Genomic DNA, 23368 nt, shown 5'->3' on the forward strand with positions numbered 1-23368 from the left:
AAGTCACTTGTATTTCACATCGCTACTGTTAAGCCTGAAAAATAGTTGCTTTGACAGTGTAGCCTTGATATGTGAACCATTACTTGTGTAAAGATCGCTAATTTGGATTCTTTAGTTATTTGATAGCTAACATCTGACAGCTATACAGGAAAATGTTTGGAGTTGGACCGAAAGGCCTGTCTTTGTGCTGTACATCTGACCCTATTTACACCTCTGTATTTCTTTCTAATCCTTTGTGCAATAGGTTACTTAGAATGGAGTTTACAACAGAATATTTTGCAAAGCAAACACATTAGAAGTAGTGATGAACAATATTGTTTATTCTGCCTACAGACTGCACTAATCACATTTTCCAGTTTCTGAGCTATAGCCCTGGAAACTATCACAATGCAACTAATTAATAATCATTAACTGTTATGAAACATTCTTACTCAATGACCCTTTCAGCCAGTGAGTTCCAGACTCACCACACACTGGATGAAAATCTTTCTACTCAACTTTCCTTTAACCCTCTGCCTTTCACTTTAACCTGTGTCCCCTGGTTATTCATTCCTACAGGAAAAAGCATTGTCCTATCCACTTTGGATCAGACTATCCTGTTGAGTTTGTTCTGCTCTTTACACCTTTGCTTCGGGTCATAGCGTCATAGAGTCATAGGTATACAACATGGAAACAGACACCCTTTGATCCAACACGTCCATGCCGACCAGATATCATAAATAGATCTTGTTCTGCTTGCCAGCATTTGACCCATAGCCCTCTAAATCCAGCCTATTCATTTAAATAACCAAATACCTTTTAAATATTGTAATTGTACCAGCCTTTCCCACTTCCTCTGGCAGCTCATTCCATACACACGCCACCATCTGAGTAAAAAATTTGCCCCTTAGATTCCTTTTAAATCTTTCCCCTCTCACCTGTGCCATCTATTTTTGGACTCGCCCACCCCGGGATGAAGACCTTGTCTAGTTACCCTATCCATAACCCTCAAGAATTTATAAATCTCTATATGGTCACCCCACTGCCTCCAATGCTCCAGGGAAACTAGCCCAGCCTATTCAGCCTGACCCTGTAGCTCAAACCATCCAACCTTGGCAACATCCTTGCCAATCTTTACTGAACCTTTTCAAAGTTTCACAACATCCTCGTTATAACGGGGAGACCAGAATTAAATGCAGTAATCCAAAAGAGGCATAACCAGTATTGTGTACAGCCGCAACATGACCTTCCAACGCCTACGCTGAATGCACTGACCAATAAGGGCAAGCATACCAAATGCCACCTTCACTATTCTATATATCTGCGACTCCACTTAGTGTAAATAGATTACATTATTTCTAGTATAATTCCTGCTTCCTATAATATGGTGGCCAGAGCTACACGTGGTTTTCCAGTTGTACTCATCCACTTTTTACCTCTTTGCTCCTGCATTTATTAGCCAAGGCATCAATGCAGTATCCTTCTTAACCACCTACCTAGCCTGCCCTGAGTCTGTAGATGGGCATGCTAAGATCTGGTTAATCTTCAGTTCTTTCCAGATCCTACCATTCATAGTGTAATACCTTACCTTGTTAGTCCTTTACAACTACATTATGTCTCACTTTTCCAACTTGAATTCCATAAGCTATGGCTCTGCCCACCTGACCAGTCTGTTGATATCCTCCTGCAGTTTACTGTCACCCCCCTCACTATTTACCACTCTATTAATTTTTGTGTCATCTATAATCTTCTTGACCGTGCCTCCTCCAGATCATTAATGTACACCACGTACCTACATCAAGGGCTCCATCACTGAGTCCTGTGAAATCCTACTGGAGACATACTTCCAGTCACACCTCTACCATTGCCCTCTGGTTCTTGTTTCTCAGCCAATGTGCCACTTTGCTGTGGGCTTTTACTTTTTTGACTTGTCAGCCTCGAGGACCCTTAATCAAAAGTCGTCCTAAAGTCCATGTGTGTCGTTTCAGATTCATTAACCTCATCATCACACTCAGTTACCTCCTCAGAAGCTTGATCAAATTTGTCAAACTAGACTGACTTTCCCTTCACAAATGTGTGCAGAATATCAAAAGTAAACCTATCTCTTTGTGCACAGATGTGTCCTATCCCTCGGAATTTGTTTTGGATAACTTCCTCACTGCTGAGGTTTGACTGATCGGTCTGTAATTTGCTGGTCTATTTCTTCCTCCTTTTTATTAATAATGGGACAATGTTAGAGTAATTATCTGGAGTTAAATGCTAGCCTCGCAGTGACTAAATAACCACTATCTCCCACTGTTCCTGATGACTGGGTGCCAATCTTTGTACAACTCCCATTTGGTTCTTCCCTTGTTGAACGCTGCTGAGTCCAAAAGGACATAGCTACTTGACTGGAACAGGAGGAGGTAGTGAGTGAACCAACAAGATGGGAGAGAATCTACTTATCCTCATCCTCACCTATCTTCCTGCCACAGATGTCTGTGCATGAAGGTATTAGCATATACAGTTCTAATGGACACCAAATCCTGCTCTCACATTGAGAATATCCTCCATTATATTGTGTGGTACTACCATTGTGTGAAATGGGATAGATTTGGAGCAGATCTAGCTACTCAGAGCTGGTAACCATAAGGTGCTGCAGATCAGCAACAAAATTGCGCTCAACCACAATCTGTCACATTCTTCATGAAGAGTGGAGGAGGGGATGTCAGGAGCAAATAAAATGTGACACTACAAATAGAGGTGACACCACAACACAAGACAAGCTTGCTCGCTGGACAATGGAAGCAGAATGCAACAGACAGGGCTGTGAGATCCCATGACCAGAAATGCTCAACCACACTGCAATATGGTGAACAATTGAAAAAAGAGAAGGTGGGAACTCTACAATATATCCTTGTTCTCAAATATGCGGGATCCCAATGCAGGAGTGCAAAAGAATTATTTGCACCTGTGTCCAGCCAGAAATGCTTAACTTTCAATCTGTCCTCTCTCATTGTCAATCCTTTCACAATTAGAAACATTTTTTCTATTTACTCTGCTCAGATCCCACATGATTTTAAATACATTGAACAAATTTTCTCTCTACCTTTTGTTTTATATTATTCATGTTTTCCTGACTAAAATGATCACCTCTCGCTTCTCAATATTGAATTCTTTCTACTATCTATGTGCCCACAGGCCAACTTGTCCGTGTCTGTCTTAAATTCTACACCAAACTCCCTTGCAATTTTTACTTTTTAAATGGCTTATCACCTTTTTCAAGGAAATTGCATATTCAATTCACAGTAGTTAGAGGATTTGTGTAAGTGTTTATGCAGGCATACAAATTTTAATTATTATAGGAGATTCAATAATATGGGATGAATCAAGTCTGTGACAGTTGGCCTTCATACTTTGTTTATACTGTTGGTTGTACTTCTATATAGAAGTATAGAAGAAACATGCGATAAGTGTAATTAAGATCCTGATTTGACCAAGAATAGTTCAGTTGTTACGTCATGTGCAGAACAGAAATGGTTGTCTACAAAGAATCCACACATCTGTTTGACCTCATGCTGATCTTCATGAAAAGTGTGACCAACTTTTCTATGCTGTTGCAAAACCAATAAGTTACCAATGAAATGTTCATTACGATGTTTTTGTTCACATATAGGAGGGTAACTTGAAAAGATATCCGACACCATATCCTGATGAACTCAAAAATATGGTTAAAACTGCACAGAGTGTGGTACATAGATTAAAGGATGATGGAACATCAGATGATTCTGGAACTGAAATGAAGCAGAATGATGACCGATCAGTCACAACAAAAAATTCTGGTGTAGAGGTGAGAGAGCACAAATTGTAGCATGAAATAGTCACTGTAATTAGATATTGATGTCATTCAGTTAATGACCTACCAATTCATTATTTTCACTCAAAAGATGCTTGTAATATCCTTTAAAGGTTTCAATTTGTTTTACTTCAAATAGATACAAGTAAACTTGCACATATTCTTATACAAAAAGTGCACACAGCACAGGTCTGTATTTCACTTGAGCACGCTGCTGTTGTTTTGGATTTCTGACTTCAAAGACACAAGCAACTTAAAATGGTTAATCAGAAATCTGAAAACATAAACAGATTATCCTTGCTGTTGCCTGTCTCCAAAAGAAGTGATGCCAATTTGTTTTTCAGAAGAATTTTTAAAGTATTTCTTCATATATCGGTCGACTCTCATTTTCACCATGATACTGATGAGATGCCGAAAGTGTTATAATTGAAAATGTGTTTGTACTTGCAGAGAAGATATCTTTTTAAAGGAGTTAGCACATTTCCTTCCATTGGATTTTTATTTGTTGAACTTGTTAATCATCCTAAAATGCATTCATATTGCTGGGTCCTAAATCCCTTTGTAGATATACAAGCATTTTGAGCTGTATCTTATAAATATCATTGAGAACAGAAAGTTTCCCTTTATTGGTCTTCAATTTAAATGATATTTGTAGACTTAAGGAATTTAGATACTATTAATATAACTTTTTCTAATTTGCCTCTGAGAAATTATTATCTGCCACCTGTACCAAAATGCAGGTATTAATTTGTTCATACTACTCTTCATATCGAAATAAATTGTTTTTTTGCAAAAGACAAATTTAAATAAAATTGATTTGGAAGTGCCGGTGTTGGACTGGGGTGGACAAAGTTTAAAAATCACTCAACACCAGATTATAGTCCAACAGGTTTAATTGGAAGCACCAACTTTTGGAGCACTGTTCCTCCATCAGGTGGCCTTTACTCCACAACCACCTGATGATGGAGCAGTGCACCAAAAGCTAGTGCCTTCAAAAAAACCTGTTGGACTATAACCTGGTGTTGTGATTTTTAACTTTTTAAATAAAATTGCTATCTTGTGTTTTGTTTTCTGCATTGCATGAAATATAAGATTGTATTTTGAACAATAAAGACCTGCATTCGGTTGCAATATTTTTTAAAAGTGCTATATTCTTAGGTAACGGAATGCACCATAGAATCTAACACATCAACAGAAAATATTGAATCAAATACAGTAGAAAATTGCACAAATGAAAATATCAAGCAAGGCCTGAATGACAATGTGGAAACTATCCAAACAAATGCAGTTGATGATGATGCTGAAGATACAAGCATAGCTGCCAACGATGACGATGTACTTGAGGTATATTGGTAACTGCTGATAATCAGTATTTGCAATATTATTTCTAAGTTATTTCTGAAAGTTAGGGGACAAAGGATTTGCACAAATTTAAAAACCAAACTGATGTCAGTTCATAGTTTAGCTGCTCTGATTTCTATGCGGTTTGAATAAATGCTAAACATTTCCTTTGTTTTTTGATATTACAATTCAGATAGTCAGTTGGTGAAAAATAGAACTGTAGTACAGTTTTCATAAACTTAGAAGCTTTATCTGTAGTGACACATTTTATTTCATCCACCTCCAATCACTGTTGGAGCCTGCTGTTAAATATGTTATCAAAGGTCACTCCTCAATTAATGACCACCACAGAAATGTAATTAACCCCCAATTGATTCACAATTAGCACCAACAGTCTTTTCTTAGTTCAATTTTTCTCATTATTTGAATTTTTGATTCTATTTTAGTCACTTGTCTGATTTTTTTGGCTTTGCCTTGAGCAAAGCAGCTATGATTCTGGTTAATTCAATATCAAAAGAGACAATCAATATATATTGAAATTGCCTTTTATTACAATAGTAACTTTCAAAATAGTATATCATACTTCCGAGTCATTCACCCTCAAGCCACACCTGCCTCGTTCTTTTCATCTTTTTCATACAATTCTCGAGACAGTGCTCAGATCCTCAATGCTACACCTCCCAGGCCATTCAGCTGCACTTCCATTCTGTGCCATATCCACTCCCAACCATTCCTATCTTGCCATCGCTCCCTTTCCCCCCCCCCCATGCCATTTTCCTACTTGCACATACCAGTCAAACCCTTCGCCCTCCTTTCCGCCCCCCCCCCATAAATCTCCAACTCAAGCTGGTTTACAAATTGTGATGTGCAATAGTCAGAACTTCATAGCATTATGGTGCATTATGTAAACAAAAAAAAATTTTTTTAAATTTTGCTTTTAATTAAGAAAGCATGAACCACAATCTTTCACATATGACATGCATAATATACACAACAAAAGGGAAATTAGGACAATTGTACACAACAAATTTCCTTGTTCAGACTTCATTTCTGTGCATACACATTCCCAATCAAGGAAAGGAAGCAGAGGTTGACAGATTCTTCTGACTTTTTTTTAAAAGTTATTGGGGGTAGGTAGGAAAGTAGAGTTGAGACCACAATCAATCTTCCATCACTTTAATAAATGGCAAAGCAGGTACAGAAGGACCAAATGGCTTGTTCCTATTCCAATTTCAGATGTTTCTGAAAAAAATAACCGGTGCTTGTATAGTAGTTTTGCCTCTTTTTGGATGTTTCAAATTATTTCACAACTGGTGCATTTTGGGAAAGCAATTCTTAGCAGGACTTATACACTTAATGGTAAGGTCCTAGGGAGTGTTGCTGAACAAAGAGACCTTGGAGTGCAGGTTCATAGCTCCTTGAAAGTGGAGTCGCAGGTGGATAGGATAGTGAAGAAGGCGTTTGGTATGCTTTCCTTTATTGGTCAGAGTATTGAGTACAGGAGTTGAGAGGTCATGTTGCGGCTGTACAGGGCATTGGTTAGGCCACTGCTGGAATATTGCGTGCAAATCTGGTCTCTTTCCTATCGGAAAGATGTTGTGAAACTTGAAAGGGTTCAGAAAAGATTTACAAGGATGTTACCAGGATTTGGAGGATTTGATCTATAGGGAGAAGCTGAACAGGCTGTGGCTGTTTTCCCTGCTGGGTCAGAGGCTGAGGGGTGACTTTATAGAGGTTTGCAAAATGATGAGGGGCATGGATAGGGTAAATAGGCAAAGTCTTTTCCCTGGGATCGGGGAGTCCAGAACTAGAGGGCATAGGTTTATGGTGAGAGAGGAAAGATATAAAAGAGATCTATGGGGCAACCTTTTTCATACAGAGGGTGGTACGTGTATGGAATGAGCTGCCAGTGGAAGTGGTACAATTGCAACATTTAAGAGGCATTTGGATGGGTATATGAATAGGAAGGGTTTGGAGGGATATGGCCGGTTGCTGGCAGGTGGAAGTAGATTGGGTTGTGATATCTGGTCATGATGGACGGGTTGGACCGAAGGGTCTGTTCCCGTGCTGTACATCTCTATGACTCTATAACTACAATGATTGATTGCATTTAGAAATGACCCATTCTGTCAGTTTGAGTGAATGGACAGCACTGAAGCTAAGTGACTTGAGATGTTCCATCAAGAAAAGGTGGGAGCCAACCAAAGTATATCACTGTACTTTCTGAACTGAACACATTATTCCTTTTTGCTCATCTGAGGCTGGACGTTCAAATTTAGTTTGTATAATTTGATTGAAATGTGACTAAGAGACTTTAGTGAAATTAATAATTGACATTGTGCAGAAAATACTATTTCTGCAATGTAAATGTTGTTGAAAAATCAGGTTGTTTCAGAATTGTTGAGATCTCAGCACATTCGGAATTTCTGTTGTATCAAAGGAAACTTTGCCTCCAGTTGCAACAGTATGATTATGCAGTGACTGTTCTTTCAGAGCAAGGAGAGTTGTTCAGATTGAATTATTGTAGTCTCACAATTTAGAGAATTTTCTATTTGTAGCTAAAGGATGGGCAAGGAAATATCCATTAAAAAGCAGCCAATCTAATAAATTAGCTGATCCAAAGATGCTTTAAGAGCATAAAGCTATTCTCAATCACATGGCTTACTTTCAATAAATTTGAGATGCTTTTTTAAAGTTTGATTCAGTGGGATCCACATAACCCTTGGTATATGGAGTTAAGTAGATCCCACTGGAACAAGCTTTAAAAAAGGCCAAGATGACGTAAAATTTACACTGATCTTAAGTGATATGAATCAGTAGATTCAGGGGTTGCTAAAATTTGGGTGAGGAAAAGAACTGGGATAAGTTTTTAGTATGTATAACCATTTAGGTTATGTATAGCTGGGCACTTTTTAACGATTTTTTTTGTTTTCTAAATAAGGACTATGGTTTATAATGTGAAATGGTAGAAAGTGGGCGGCACGGTGGCACAGTGGTTAGCACTGCTGCCTCACAGCGCCTGTAGACCAGGGTTCGATTCCCGACTCAGGCGACTGACTGTGTGGAGTTTGCACGTTCTCCCCGTGTCTGCGTGGGTTTCCTCCGGGTGCTCCGGTTTCCTCCCACAGTCACAAAGATGTGCGGGTCAGGTGAATTGGTCAAGCTAAATTGCTCGTAGTGTTAGGTAAGGGGTAAATGTAGGGGTATGGGTGGGTTGCGCTTCGGCGGGTCGGTGTGGGCTTGTTGGGCCGAAGGGCCTGTTTCCACACTGTAAGTCTAATCTAATCTAAAGATTTTTTGTGATTTTATGATTTGTATGGCATTCAAAATTTTTTTTAAAAATTCCCTCCTTTCTCATTCTGCTTTGATAGGATACTGAAAATACTTCTTCTGATGAAGAGATGAAGATGGCAGAGTTAAGGCCCCCCTTGATTGATACACCAATCACTCAACCAAAAGTTGTTGCTCTGTGTAAAGAGAAAAGAGGTTGGTTAAGATTGGCTGAACATGCATCCAAATTACAGTTTGGTAAAATTGTCAGAATCTTTTGATTGTGGGTAAGATGTGAAGAGACCTTCACCTATGTAGTTTTTTTTAAATTACAGACAATTGTCTGAAAATATGTAGGTGCTTTAAAATCATTTTTAGTACACTTCCATTTAAGGACAGACATAGAAATTAAGTTTTTGTAACTATGACCCTGATTAAAATCAATTGGCCTCACTTTTGGTTCATCTCTAAAATTATGTTTGTGTTTCAATTAGCTGAACAACTGCCTTGATTTCTGATTTACATGTAAAACTGATCTTGCTGATAAATTGGAGACCAAACTTGAATTTATCTGTCTTGTTCTTGTACACTAATACACCTCAGAGCCAATTAATTAATTAAGACATCTAAATTCTGTTAACAACAAATCTGACTACAGTAGATTATTGTTGATGGTATGATTGACACCTTCCACACAGTATCACTTGAGTCTTGGCTTAAAAGCTGAAAGTAGCCGATTCCTTAAATGCAGTATTCCCTGTATATTAGCCAAGGAAATGTAATGAAGCCTTAGAGTAGGGCTTGAACTAATAATTCCAATCTGTCACATGAGTGTGTTACCATTTAAGCCAATTTAACTTAAATATTTTGGTGGTTCTCTTTAATCCTCAGCAATTTTACTTCTTTATCAAAATAGAAATACATGGACTCTGCAGAGTCTAGTGAACCCTTCTAGTAAAGGACAGCAAATTTGAGTTGGATTATTTCCACAACTTGTTATTCGCAGCTAATGAAACTTGGTGGTGAAGCACATTGATTATCTTTGGCAACATTCTTACTTGTCCAAAAACACAAATAAGCAATGATAACTTTTGTTGAGAGGAAGAAAGAGGAGTTATTAAATGGACTGTATGGTTATTAGTAAAAATATGAAATACTGAAATTGGATTTGGCAGCATCTGTTAAGATTTTCACTGATGACTTTTGGGTCAGAGCTGTGCTTTCACATGGAGACTTGCTACATTACCAGAGAAATTGGAATTTACTGGTCTTTGTTAAATGATCTAATTGTAAAAACTTTTTAAAAGATTTTTCACAATCAATGTTCAACTTCATATTTGTGTTTTTTTTTGGGCAAGGGATTTGGATATTGCTGAGAGAGCCAGTATTTCATGCACATTCCTAATTGCACTTGAGAAAGTGGTGGGGAACAGCTGCCTTGAATACACCTGTTTCGTTAAGCCATTTTCGAGGGCAGAAGGGGAGTTAGATGGAGGCCAAACTCTCAAATTTAGTTTTTTTTTCACTCTTTCCGAATTTAGTTAATTAACAGAATTCATTTCATAAACTGTCATTTTGGGATTTGAAATCCAATCTCCAGATTACCACTTAAAACCTCTGAATTATTACTTCAGGAATATAACCACTGCGTGACCATAACCAGCTTAAAAGCACATTCCCTTGTGTTATCAAGTGCTAGATTTATTTCTGAAATAAGAAAATTCATAGAACTATCATAAAAAGTTAACCGTTCACGGTAATGAGATTCCCTCTCTAAAGCAGAACTAAACTGTTCATCAATTATCATCTTTGATTAACGTGCTTGCGGAAGTAGTGAGATCCACATGTGTTTTATGTATTTTTCTATGAATATTTTCCCTAATAGATTCAGATTAGCAAAGTATTTCTTATTTGTTTTCAGGAAAGTTACAACAATTGAGTAGTAGACAAGGGATTCCAGTGTACACAGGGCTGTTGATGAGGTTAGGCAGTGGAAGCTGCCCTTGGCACAAAAATAAACCTCGTGATCAATGGAAAGTTTACAACTCTTTACAGTTCTAGAATCATTCATATATTTTAAAATATGATTTGATATCTGTGTTCAGGTATTTGTTCTGATTTTATAGTTTGACATTGCTGATTGAAACAAGTTGTCACAGCAATCGTGTTGCCTAAAAGCAGTGCCTTATATTTCCTTTTTAGTAACTTACTCCTATTAATTCCAGCATGTATAACCCTTTTTAAGGTGTTTGTGTTCTGCTGAACTATGAAACCTATCTTGCCAAGTCAAAGGAATCTTAAATTTCCATCTAATCCATGGAGATAGTGAAGTTTTTTTTTGTGTGTGTTTGTCTTTAATTTATCCAATTATATTTGAATGCTTTCTCCTCTCTCGAAAAAGATGATGCCGATTCCTTATTTGAGGAGATAATTCCAAACAGTAATCAGAACAACAGTAATTGTTCGTCGCCATCCAGGATATCGGATACAGTTTCCTTCAACACAGAAAGTAGCCAGGAAACCTTGCATTCAACCCCTGACAAAACTGCCATCCCACTTCTTAAAAGGTAAACCCTATTGGACTGTTCAGAGAAGTTACCCTCTACCCATTCAGATGCAATGAAAGAAAGATTGGATGGCATATTCATGAATGGCCTGCATTTCTCTACTCACTGAAGTTTAGAAGGAAGAGGAGGAAGTGATCTCTCAGAAGCCAATAAAATTCTACCAGGACTAAACAGGGTGAACGCAGGCAGGATGTTCTTGATGACTGAGGATTTCAGAACCAAGGGTTACAGTTTAAGGATACAGGGTGGGCCATTTAGGACTGAGAGGAGGTGAAAGTTCCCAAAGAACAGTGAACCTGTGGAATTCTGTGCCACATAAAGCAAGCCAAAACACTTTAATATTTTCAAGAAGGATTCAGGTATAGTTCTTCGAGCTAAAGGGTAGAAATTGGGAACTGGTTACTGAACTGGATGAGCAACTATGATCATATTGAATGGTGGAGCAGGATCAAAAGATTGAATGGCCTCTTCCTACATTACATTTTGTTTCAAAATAGGTTTTCAATATGTGTGTTAAAAGTGAGCAAATTAATTTGAGTACAGTTTTATTTTTGATGTTTATGGAAATAAAGTAGTCTTGGCAAATGAGGATATTGTCTCCTGTTTAAGTTGGGGTATAAGTTATTCAATTTCTATTTGTTGTTTTTATGATTTTCTTTAAGATTTTCCACTTAATGCAAACACCAACTCTGCATCCAAGTTTATACTTCTGCAGCATGTGCAAGAGAACAAAACGTAGAGGACAGGTTTATTGTTTGAATTGAACAACCTCCCCTTGCTGTGTGAACACACAAACTCAGGACTGGATTTAATTCTCCGTGGCAACCCGGAAGCAAAATATAATAGTGAGCTCTTGGTGAAGGTAGTAAGCGAAAGCTTTTACAGAGACACTCCTTCTGTGATTTCTACCCCAGTCCTGCCTTCTGCTCGAGATATGGGGATCAGGTTTAGGTTAACCTTATTTGAGAATGTCCAAATTTATTCCCGGATTTTCCAGTAATGCAGTGAGCCATGCTGATGATGAGATGCTCTATCCTGTTGGTAATCAGCTGCTAAAGAAACTTTTAAGAAATGTTGTGCAATATCAAATGCTGACAACTTAGTTTTATTACTTAATGACTATGCTTGAACCTTGTTTAAAACAAAATACAGGCTTAATGCATTTATAGGTTTATCCATGTTGTAAGGTAAATAAACAGGCTTAACCTCCACTACGGAAATAATTAAAGTTTCTGAGATACGGGACTAATTCTGGAGCAGGCCTTAAAGTTTTGCAGTTCAAAAAGGATGATGAACATTTCACTCTTGGACATTTTAACTTTGATTTGGGAAAACACAAGATGGGTTATCTGTGGACATATATGTTCAAATAGAAAAACAATTTCATGGTATGAGGAATTACTGTTATAGTAACTGAAATATGAAATATTCTTCTTTGCCTGTGGAAACTGTTTTGACATAACATTCAGAGTTTGTAGTTTGTCAACAGATATTGCTTAGATTTATTTTGGATCTTTAATAAAATAGCTCTGAGTGTTGTTACTTGTCATTGTAGATATTTGTAAATTTGCTATTTAAGTATTTTGCAGTCAAAAACAGGACAAATTTTGCATTAATTGAATTACCTCATTGTTCATGCTAGTCAGTTTTGTAAGCCATTTTGCAGCTTATCCATTGCTTATTGTTGTGAAATGTGATGAATATATATATTTTTTAAAAAAAATACTGCCTCTGCTGAAACTGGCTGGTTTCATTTTGTTATCTTTTGCTTTCATTTCTAAATATTATTAATGTTATTTGCAGAAAAAATCGAGGTGGTCTTCACGAAACATCTCCACTATTACAAAATGGAACAAGATCCAATACACAATTCCATAACACTGTGAAAACTCATGAGAACATTGATTCTCCGACGGAGAACAAAGAAGTTAGTAAATTGCCTGAATTTGAATTGAATGTCGAGCAGAAAATAGCTCTCCTGCAGAGAGAAATGGATTTGAATAGTAATATGCAGCAATACCAGAAATTACTCAAGATTGGTGTGAATAAGAATGAAATAACTGCAGATGATGTGGTTCAGACATTAGATGAAGTGACTAAATGTAAAAGCACTGTTGATGGAGGTATAAACACCCATGAACACTCATCAGGAAATATTGTGAAAGGTAATCCAAAAGAAATAGCAGACCATTTAAAGAATGGAAATGAAGTACCTAATGTTTTGCCTCAAAACCAAGTAAATGGACGCCCAGAGGAAATAAGACAACCTGAATTCTGCACTGAAGCAGAACAACAAAGTTCACCTCTGTTTTCAGATGCTGATGCTGCTATCTCAGGGAGTGCTGAAGAGCTATCTCCACAGAGGGAGTATCCTCAAGGACCAGTTGTCAAATCTCACAGTATAACACACATTGACACGGGGGGGTTAAAACTTTATGATATCAACGACAATGGACCACATGAGCAAGGCTTAATGGTAAGAACACCCCCTGTAGCTGGACAGGGACAAAATATAATCCGTAGTAAATCGGCCAGTCTTCTAAGTGATCAGTCATTGCAACCATTTAGTGGAAATTCCTCTTCTTCATCAGACCTTCTTTCTTGCAAAAAAGCAGTGTATACATTTGATCAAAACTTCAATCCTCAAGGCATCAGTTTAAAAAGAGGGCCTGTAGCTGTTGCACAGATGCCTCCAGTACCTCAGTACAATGTCCAGTACAGTAGCAGTGGGATAACCAAAGAGAACATGTGGCCACAGAGACCAGCATTTCAAATCGAGCAAGGTAATTTAGGATCTCATCACCATCAGCGGTCTGAGACACTTGACAATGCCAATTATGTAAAGCATTCTGCAAACATGAACTTCTCCAATCGCAATAATGCCCAGTCCAATATGTCCTACAATATGCAGCCAAGGATTGGAGCTCGCCAAGTGGAAGTGTGGGGATGCCCACCAAGCGAGAGATTGATTCAGGCCAGTCAGAGGTCCACCTTGCAGAGACAGAGTAGTGTTTCATCTGCTTCCTCTGTCACTCTTCCTGAAACACATCACTGCAGGAGAGTCCCAGTACCTGAAGGTGATTATATGACTTACAGGGATTTACATACACTTGGAAGAGGCCCTCAGATAATCCAGGGCTCACAAAGACCTCTGTCTGCAAGGACTTATAGTGTTGATGGTCCAACTGCATCTCGGCCTCATAGTGCCCGGCCACATGTAACTGATGTTCCAGAGCGAACAATGTCCATCAGTGATTTCAATTACTCACGGACTAGTCCAACTAAAAGACCCAATGTGAGGGTGAAATCTGAGCATTCGCTTCTCGATGCACAGGGGACCAATAAGGTGCCACCTGATTGGAGAGAGCAGGTGTTGCGTCACATTGAAGCCAAAAAGTTAGAAAAGGTATTGCACTCTTTCTTCTTAATTGCTGCAGCCAAACTTTATATGTTGGATGAAAATAATTTGAAACAGCTGTGCTAAGTATCATGTGGCATGTTTGTGATGTTTGAACATTTACAGGCAAATACATGAATATGATTCGAAGTTCACTGTAATAACTTAAAGATTCTCATTTTTACCCACTCTAATATTTGATATTTGATGCAATTTCTTTGCTAGTTGTTTATTGAATATAGATTTGATGCAGTTTTTTAAAATGATCATAAATTGGAAAATTCTCAAAAATATTCCTAAAATTGCAGTATTCCTTTTAAAAGAGATGAGCTGCTTTTTTGAGTAGTATTTTCAAGCCTATCTTTTTTGAGGTAATTATGTGAGTAAATATCAGTGTTCAAGGTACTGAGTTTCCAGTACATTTTGTCAGGAATTGTCTACGATCTGCAGCGCAGCCACGTGTTACTGTGTGTCTGTGTACTTGTGTGAATCATCCATGAAGTCATTGTAAGTGATTTCATTGACACCATGGCCTTAATAGAAACCTTGCTGGTGAGTGATACTGCCTTCACCCTTATGTGAAGCTTCTACCACTTTGACTAAACCTTCTACCACTTATCCCACTTAAACTGGTGTAGCACAGTCATTGCCAAATCACCTTGCTTGTTCCCAACTCCACTGGGATCCTTTTTTTTTCTTTTCTACTTCTCACTATTAATTCTGCCCAACTCACCCAGGTACCATGTCAACTTTCACTGTTTCCCTCTTCACTAATCAAGTTCTCATTCTTAGTCATGTCAATCCACATTTTAGCTCTTAATAGTGTGTTTTTCTGAGTTCACTGCTCTCATATACTCCTTCAGTCCCTTCCTCTATAAACTCAGTTACACATATTCATGGCTAACCCCTTGACCATGCCAACTTATCTGACCTCATTATTGTTATTGGGTCAGTCACAGTGATATCAATGGACATATCCTTCAATCACTTTCTAACCACACTCTCTTTCCCTGCACAGACTCATCAGTCCTTCAAAGCTCATCCTAGAAAAGAATCTTCCTGTTTCCCTCTGAGCTACATTTTCAACATACCAACTGTCAAACATTTGGCCTTGCATTCGCCACAACGTTTCTGTGGTTTCTGATTTACTGAACGCTGCATTCATCTCTATCTTTTGATGCCTTGTTCTCCATTAAAGCCATTAAGCATTCTCATCCTTCATGGGCGACATGGTGGCTCAGTGGTTAGCACTGCTGCCTCACAGCACCAGGGACCTGGGTTCAACTACTGCCTTGGGTGACTGTCTGTGTGGAGTTTGCATATTCTCCCTGTGTCTGCATGGGTTTCTTCTGGGTGTTCCGGTTTCCTTCCATAATCCAAAAGACGCGCAGGTCAGGTGAATTGGCCATGCTAAATTGCCCAAAGTGTTAGATGCATTAGTCAGGGGTAAATATAGGGTCGGGGAATGTGTCTGGGTGGGTTACTCTTCGGAGGGTCTGTGTGGACTTGTTGACCGAAAGGCTTGTTTCCATACTGTAGGGAATCCAATCTAATCATTCCTTTTTGTCCACTCCATAGCAAGAAAATTTAGTACAGGCACAAGGATGTCCAGTTACAATTATACAGGACACTCATGAAGCCAGACCTGGAGTACTGTGTGCACCTTTTGTTTCCTTATCTGAGGAAAGGTGCTCTTGCTTTAGAGGGAGGGCAGCAAACATTGACTGGACTAATGTATGAGAAACGATTGAGTTGGTTAGAATTGTTTTGACAGGAGGTTACAAGAATGATGGATGTTCTCTAAACTTCTAACAGGGGCTAGACAGCTTAGACACAGGAAGGAAGTTTCTGATGTTGGGGAGAATCCAGAGCCCCAGGGGTCATAACTTAAGGATAATGGGTAAGCCATTTTGGACTGAGATGAGGAATTTCTTCACCCAGTGAGTGGACCATGCAAAGTGATTGAGACCAGAACATTGTGCTTTCAAGAAGATAACGCTCTTATAGCTTAAAAAAAAGGATAGGGAAGAAGGTTGGTTTAGGGTCTTGGGCTTAATGGTCAGTCATGATCACATTGAATGGTGGAGGAGACTTGAGGTGTTCAATGTTTTTTTGTGTTTCCACAGGATGGACATTTTATATGTGATTTTTAAAAAAATGCAGTTTAGTCATTTATTACCAGATCTGGCCTGACTACAGAAAGAACTATTGTGACAGAGTGTAGTGTCCCTACCTCTGGGCCCAAAAGGTTAGGGTGCTATCCCATCTGCCCCAGAGGTGTGTCATAATAGATTGATTAACAATAATTTTAAGGTACTGTTGTAACACAGCTTTGAAAGTTTTTAAAAAGTATATGTTGGAAGTATTCAGGGGCCTGGGAACATCTGTGGATAGAAACTGCTGATCTTTTAGATCACCAAGCTTTCACCTTTTAATGGTATATTGACATACTATGTCTCATAAAGGTATATCGACTCTGGAACACAAGACAAAAGAAAATCAGATTTGGGAAATCACCACTTCATTACAAAATCTTAACTGAACAACTTATTTATAGTGACTCTTGATGAATAAATGTATGGCTTTTTAAAATTTTTTTTCAAATTCCTATGTTCTCTTCATTACCAAATAATACTGAATTCAAAAGATAATTTCATTTTCGTATCACCCTATACCTTTCCACTCCTTTGTGCACATATACATTATATTCACAGCACTAGACACTGATAAATTTATGGAAGAACCCAATCTGTGATTGAAGCAGCTACCGTTTGGATGTGTGTGCATCCTTTTTCAGAATTTGCAATTATTTCCATTGCCGTTTTTAGTAACACTTTGTTGGTGTGAATATTTCTATTTAACCTTATCAGAGAAAATGCAGTCATTAATTGAAATGGCTGCACAATACATAAAGTTTGATTTCTTTTTGAAAGAAAGATACGACATAGCTTAGAGAAAGGTATACTGCAATTTCAATATACCATCATTGTTTGTATCCTTTTACTAGGAATCATACTTTTTTTTGTTTGGAATCCTTATTCCAAAACATTGCATGAACAAAACCATCTTGTTAACTGCATGAACTCCTAATAGTTCTTAACCTCGCTGTTCTGGGAAATAACATTTGTATTCAAGTGTTTGGGAGATCAATGCTATAGATACAAAAAGAAAGTTAGAAAATCATCTTGCTTTTCCTTTAAATGCGAAAGATATGCTCAAGGTAAAATCTATTATTAAATGTCATAATTGCATGATTTTATGATTCATTCCTGAAACTGGATGTATATATGTTAATTTGCAGTAAATGCACTTCAAGTTAACATTTAGAAACATTAACCTCTTGGCTGTCAGGAGCTTCGACACCCTCTGCATGTCCAGTTGCTCACCCTCAATAACATCTGCAGCTGATACGAATAAAATTGAATGGCACCTAACTAGACTTTCAGTTTTTATTGACATGTCCCTCTCATTTCACTGCAATCATTTTCAGCTTGTATTGTTTTATCTCTTGTTGGAAATAAATCTAGTGTGTAGACCTAGGTTGTTCCACCTAAAGCTTTAATTTTGCTTTATATAAACCCCACGGTTTGAAAGTAATTTTTGTATTCAACTGGCTGGACAGCTGGTTTGCAATGCAGAGAGATGCTCACAGTGTAGATTCAATTCCCTCACTGGCTGAATTTACCATGAAGAACTCTCCTGCTCACCCTCTCCCCTGACCTTTGACATGGTGACCCTCAGGTTAAACCACCAGCAGCCATTCCCCCTTTAATGAAAGAGCAGTCCTATGGAGACCTTACTTTTACCTTACTAATGTTCAACCAGTCAGTCACACTTGGACCTTTTTGATCAATTTACATCGGAAGAATATTGCAAATCACAAGTATTATACTGGTAGAAAAACCTTTTTTTTTCTAAAATGTATCATGTAGTCCAAAGTTAAGTTACCTTCGCTTGCTTATTGGCTGGATGTATGTAAAAGCTTTGCTAAGAACACAAGTGCACATTCAGATTAACCTTAATGAGAGTTGTTTGATCAGAATACATTTTGTGTTTTGCATGCTATTTCTTTTTGCATGATGTTGAGTCTTTGGGGAGAAATTGTCTCTTGCAATTTATCCTGTTGCTGCATGCTGCACTAATCTCTGTGTTAAAGCTGTGGAATTTTCTTGTTCCTCTTTATTCAGAGCATGCTGTCTAGATCGTTTAATTTCAATTATGCTGCTTTTGGCAGCATGCACTCTGGAAGCTGTAGGGAACTGCACGACAGCCAGGGCAACATTGCCTTGAGTGTTGCAGAGAGAAGGAATTCTGGAGTGCACATGTTCCGTGTGAGTACCAACAATGGGCCCGTTATCATGAATGAGTTTTGTAGTGACTACTTGAGCAATCCTAGCCACAAGAATTTTTTAAAGTTCAATGTTTGTCTTCAGGGTACATTTTTTGCACTGCTCTCTCTTTGGTGTGAAAATTCTTTATCAGACTATTTAAATTCACAATTTTCTGCTTTAGCAAATCTTAATACACAACTCTGATTTCAAAATGATTAATCTTAATTGTATGTAAAAGAAAAATTGTCATTGTTTTGACTAAGTGTTTCTCCACCAGCTGCAATATAATTGCATTTTCTCGGCCTCTCGTGAGCATGTGATTTAAGCTGGATTAGAGCTCCATTGGTGCAGCAGGTATCTGTTGCCTCACTTGTATTCTTCATATTTGTGTGTGAAAAGAGTAACTGGCCTGACCATTCTTCAGGGGTCAAACTCACTTGATTTCAACATGCATACAGGGCTAATTAGGGATAGTGCTGGAAACTTGTGCCTGGAGTTGGAGGAGGTAGGGGAGGTCCTTGATGAATACTTCGCTTCAGTATTCACAACTGAAAAAGACCTTGTCATTTGTGAGGGCAGCGTGAAACAGACTGATATGCTCAAACAGGTTGATATTAAGAAGGAAGATGTGCCAAACATTTTGAAAACATAAGGATAGATAAGCGACCTGGGCCTGACAGGATATACCCAAGGTTACTACAGGAAGTGAGGGAAAAGATTGCTGCGTCTTTGTCATAATCTTTGCATCCTCACTGTCCACTGGAGTAGTGCCAGATGCTTGGAGAGTGGCAAATGTTATTCCCCCATTCAAAAGAGGAAATAGGGATAATCCTGGGAATTACAGACCAGTCAGTCTTATGTCTATGGTGGGCAAATTATTGAGGAGGACATTGAGAGACAGGATTCATGATTACCTAAAAAACCATAGTTTGATTAGAGGTAATCAGCATGGTTTTGTGAGATGCAGGTCATGCCTCACAAGCCTTATTGAATTAGTTGAGGATGTGACAAAATACATTGACGGTAGAGCAGTGGATGTGGTGTACATGGATCTTAGCAAGGCATTTGATGAGATACCCCATGGAGGCTCATTCAGAAAGTAAGGAGACATGGGATACAGGGAATCCTGGCTGTCTAGATAGAGTGGGCTGGCCCTTAGACAGAGGGTGATAGTAGATGGAAAGTATTCAGCCTAGAGCTTGGTGACCCATGGTGTTCTGTAGGGATCTGTTCTGGGACCTCTGCTCTTGGTGATTTTTTTATAAATGATTTGGATGAGGAAGTGGAAGGGTGGGTTAGCAAGTTTGCTGATGACATGAAGGTTGGTGGAGTGGTGGATAGTTTGGAGGCTGTTGTAGGTTGCAACAGGACATTTCCAGTATGTAAAACTGGGCTGAGAAGTGGCAGAAGTTCAACCTAGAAAAGTGTAAAGTGATTCACTTTGGAAGGTTGAATTTGAATGCAGAATACAGGTTTAAAGGCAGGATTCTTGGCAGTGTGGAGGAACAGAGGGATCTTGGGGTCCCTGTCCATAGATCCCACAAAGATGCCACCCAAGTTGATAGAATTGTTAAGAAGGTGTATGGTGTGTTGGCTTTCATAAGCAGGGGGATTGAGTTTAAGAGCTGTGAGGTTAGGCTGCAGCTTTATACAGCACTGGTTAGACCACACTTGGAATATTGTGTTCAGCTCTGGTCACCTCATTATAGGAAGGATGTGGAAGCAGGATGGAGAGGAGATATACCAGGAGGCTGCCTGGACTGGTATCCCCCACCTTCAGCCAGAACTGAGAACTGTAGCAGGATCATTGTCGCTGTTCTGACCGAGATTATCCAAGTGAGCAGTGAACAAATCTGACCTTTCCCAATGGCAATGACTAAACTTTATTATAAGAAGAATCCTGTCTACCCTGAAATAGTCAATGAACTTTTTTCCCTTTCAATAATATCCACTGTGTTCACATTTTTAAATTTCAGCCATTCTTTTGAATAGCTACAAAGCTAATTTTTTACTGTACTGTTATTTACGTCATAAAGATGTCTGAAAAAGCTTGGAATGTAACTTGTTTAAAAGCTAACACTTAAACACAAAATAATCAATCTCAAGACTCCAAACCACTGGATGTTCTGTGCTACCAAGCTTATTTTTATAACATGTATAATTTAGTGTTGTCCTACAATCATTACAGCTTTGTGACTGTAAAAATAACGGGGAGATATTGTTCAGTGCTCGAGTCCAAAAGGTAAACCTCCATTCAGTTCAATCCCTGAGAAAGTTTTAGGGCTAATTTTAGCTGTTAAAAGTGCATTGTTAAATGTAGATGTGGCTTGTGACATTGTGCAAAGTTGCATTAGCAGATTTATGCATCCCCAATATTAGCAAATTATTTTTCCAATATTTGGTGATGACTTGACAGCCACTTAGCTCTGATTTTTTTTTGGATGTCATTGTGTATTATTAAAGTGTGCCTTTTACACAAATGTCAAGGGAGCAACAAAATCCCAGATAGCTCAAGCATATTTCCAGAAGATTGAGATAACCTAAGAATCATGAAGTAACCTGTAGGTTCAAAAGACAACTATAAACAACTGCATAAATCTCACTTATTGTTGATTTTTGTTCTTTACAGGTGCAATTTGAAGTAAACAAATTTAGATAATCTAAATTTTCCCACAACAATTGATGCATAACTAGGGACCCAGCAAGTCTCCTTACCCCAGGGTTTCAGTGGAATCTTTGACTCTGGGACCCACTGTGTGGTCTCAATGTGCTTGCTCACACACGACAAACATATTCCTGAGCCCCAGTGAACAGGTCTGTTCCCCATTCCACCCTAATCCCATGGAGCCCGAGTGAATTCTGTCTTCCAACATGCCCCAGTACCCCCTGATGTAAGGGTTCTTGTAAATCTGTTACCTGGATGTAGAAACACTGGTCAAGGTGGAAATGAAGTGGCAAGTGGTTTGGGGAGCAGTGGTGGTTATATGATCATGGTGAGTGTCAGGTGTAAAACACTAGTGGATGCTGTGACATTTGAAAGGATACTTTCAAAGGTCGACTTTGAAAGGTCAACAATACTTTCTGTATTGTCCACCTTGCAACAAAAATATTTTCAAATGGCCAACATTAAACGAGGTATTACTATGTGATAGTTTCAAATTCCTTTGAATTTCTGTATCTTAGCATGTGAATGTTTCCCATGTTCATTGTTTTGAGATCATGTGATTAACAAACACTTTTGAATTGTCACCAAAAGAGAATGTTGGAAAATCTCAGCAGGTCTGGCAGTATTTGTAAGGAGAGAAAAGAGCTGACGTTTCGAGTCTAACTGACCCTTTGTCAAAGCTTTTGAATTGTCTTGTTGCCAAATGCTGCAGGTTTTTTCACATTTATAAATATAGAATATCTTTATGCATTGAAAGCATACCTTTTATAACATTTTCCAGAGATAGAACTTAACAGCATAGGCACAGGCTCTAACTTCATTCAAAACTTCAACCTGAGCTACAAATCTTCTCAAAACTCACTAACAGGCTCTTCGGCCTGTCAGGTCTATGCCGAACATTCTAAACTAATCCCGTCTGCCTGCACGTGGTCTTATCCCATTCCTTGGCTCTTTGTCAATGTGCTTTATGTTAATTCAGGTCAAGATTATTTTGAAAAATGTGTTTTAAATGGACCATTTCTTCTGTGTATGCTTATGTTGCTTGACTTGCTTTTGTCAAAGTAACGAAATTATGCTCCTGAAGTTTTGATTTACCCAAAGACAGAAAATTTTGCAACTCACTAAAATGTTTGTAGTCCATTAGGTGTGTTTGTTCATTTTTTTTAACATTATCAATTGATACAGTGGTTACAATAAGAGCAAACTTTGAATTTATCAAACATAAACTGTAAGCATTTTCTTCAAATAAAATTTGAACAATTTTTTTAAAAAATAGCCCTCCAGTCATTTTAATCAGTTCTTTAGGATTAATTGGTTTTGTGTTTTCACGTTTTCATAATAGTACCCATCACAAGGTAACAGTATTGGAGACCCAAGTCAAGATGATGTTTTCGGACAGCAGAATTATTCAACCAGCACACATGTGATGAAGGATATTCCACCAGACAGTATGAGAAAAGTAAGTGTTCTACAAATGGTCATCCCTAAGAGTATTGTACAGAGCAATTCGACAGAAGGTTCGATCTTTTTCAGTGTTACACTATATATTTTCCTTGCCGTTTACTAGCTTAATATTTTGTTTGTATTGAAAAAAAATTACAAATATATCTAAACACTTCAGAAACTATATAATGATATCGTCAATGACAGCAGTGGGTATTGTGCCGTATTTTATACTCTAGATTTGATCGAAAAGGTTAGGGAATCTCAGCCTCATCCCAAATGTCAAGCCAGAAATGTTGAACTGTGAGGCAACAGTAAAAGTAGGAATTCCAACTTAATTCAAAATAAGCTTATGAGCATTGTTTTAATTTGCAATTAGTTCGCTTTTTAATTAAATATATTCATTCCTGAATGAGTTGCAATCTTTTCTTCTCATGATTAAAGTTGGTTCATCAGAATTACTAAAAGGTACAGCTACATTCTTTAAACAGATTTTGGTTTTGATTTGAAACTGTATTTACAGTGCTAGTGCTGCTGTCA

At 38.1% G+C, this 23368-nt stretch overlaps 1 protein-coding gene across 9 annotated transcripts in view; it reads left to right on the forward strand.

Moving 5' to 3' along the window:
* Positions 1 to 23368, forward strand: part of erbin (erbb2 interacting protein) — a 256213-nt gene that overhangs the window by 217462 nt on the left and 15383 nt on the right. For 8 of the 9 annotated variants that reach the window (XM_060835501.1, XM_060835530.1, XM_060835475.1 and 5 more), the window contains 7 exons: positions 3635 to 3808; positions 4973 to 5158; positions 8527 to 8641; positions 10827 to 10992; positions 12796 to 14398; positions 18577 to 18720; positions 22728 to 22844. In XM_060835501.1, the coding sequence (XP_060691484.1) occupies positions 3635 to 3808; positions 4973 to 5158; positions 8527 to 8641; positions 10827 to 10992; positions 12796 to 14398; positions 18577 to 18720; positions 22728 to 22844 (2505 nt within the window). The remainder of the gene's footprint in view (positions 1 to 3634; positions 3809 to 4972; positions 5159 to 8526; positions 8642 to 10826; positions 10993 to 12795; positions 14399 to 18576; positions 18721 to 22727; positions 22845 to 23368) is intronic. The other variant, XM_060835519.1, reaches the window with a different exon arrangement.

Source organism: Hemiscyllium ocellatum, chromosome 2 (assembly GCF_020745735.1).
Source record: "Hemiscyllium ocellatum isolate sHemOce1 chromosome 2, sHemOce1.pat.X.cur, whole genome shotgun sequence".
Lineage (NCBI taxonomy): Eukaryota > Metazoa > Chordata > Chondrichthyes > Orectolobiformes > Hemiscylliidae > Hemiscyllium > Hemiscyllium ocellatum.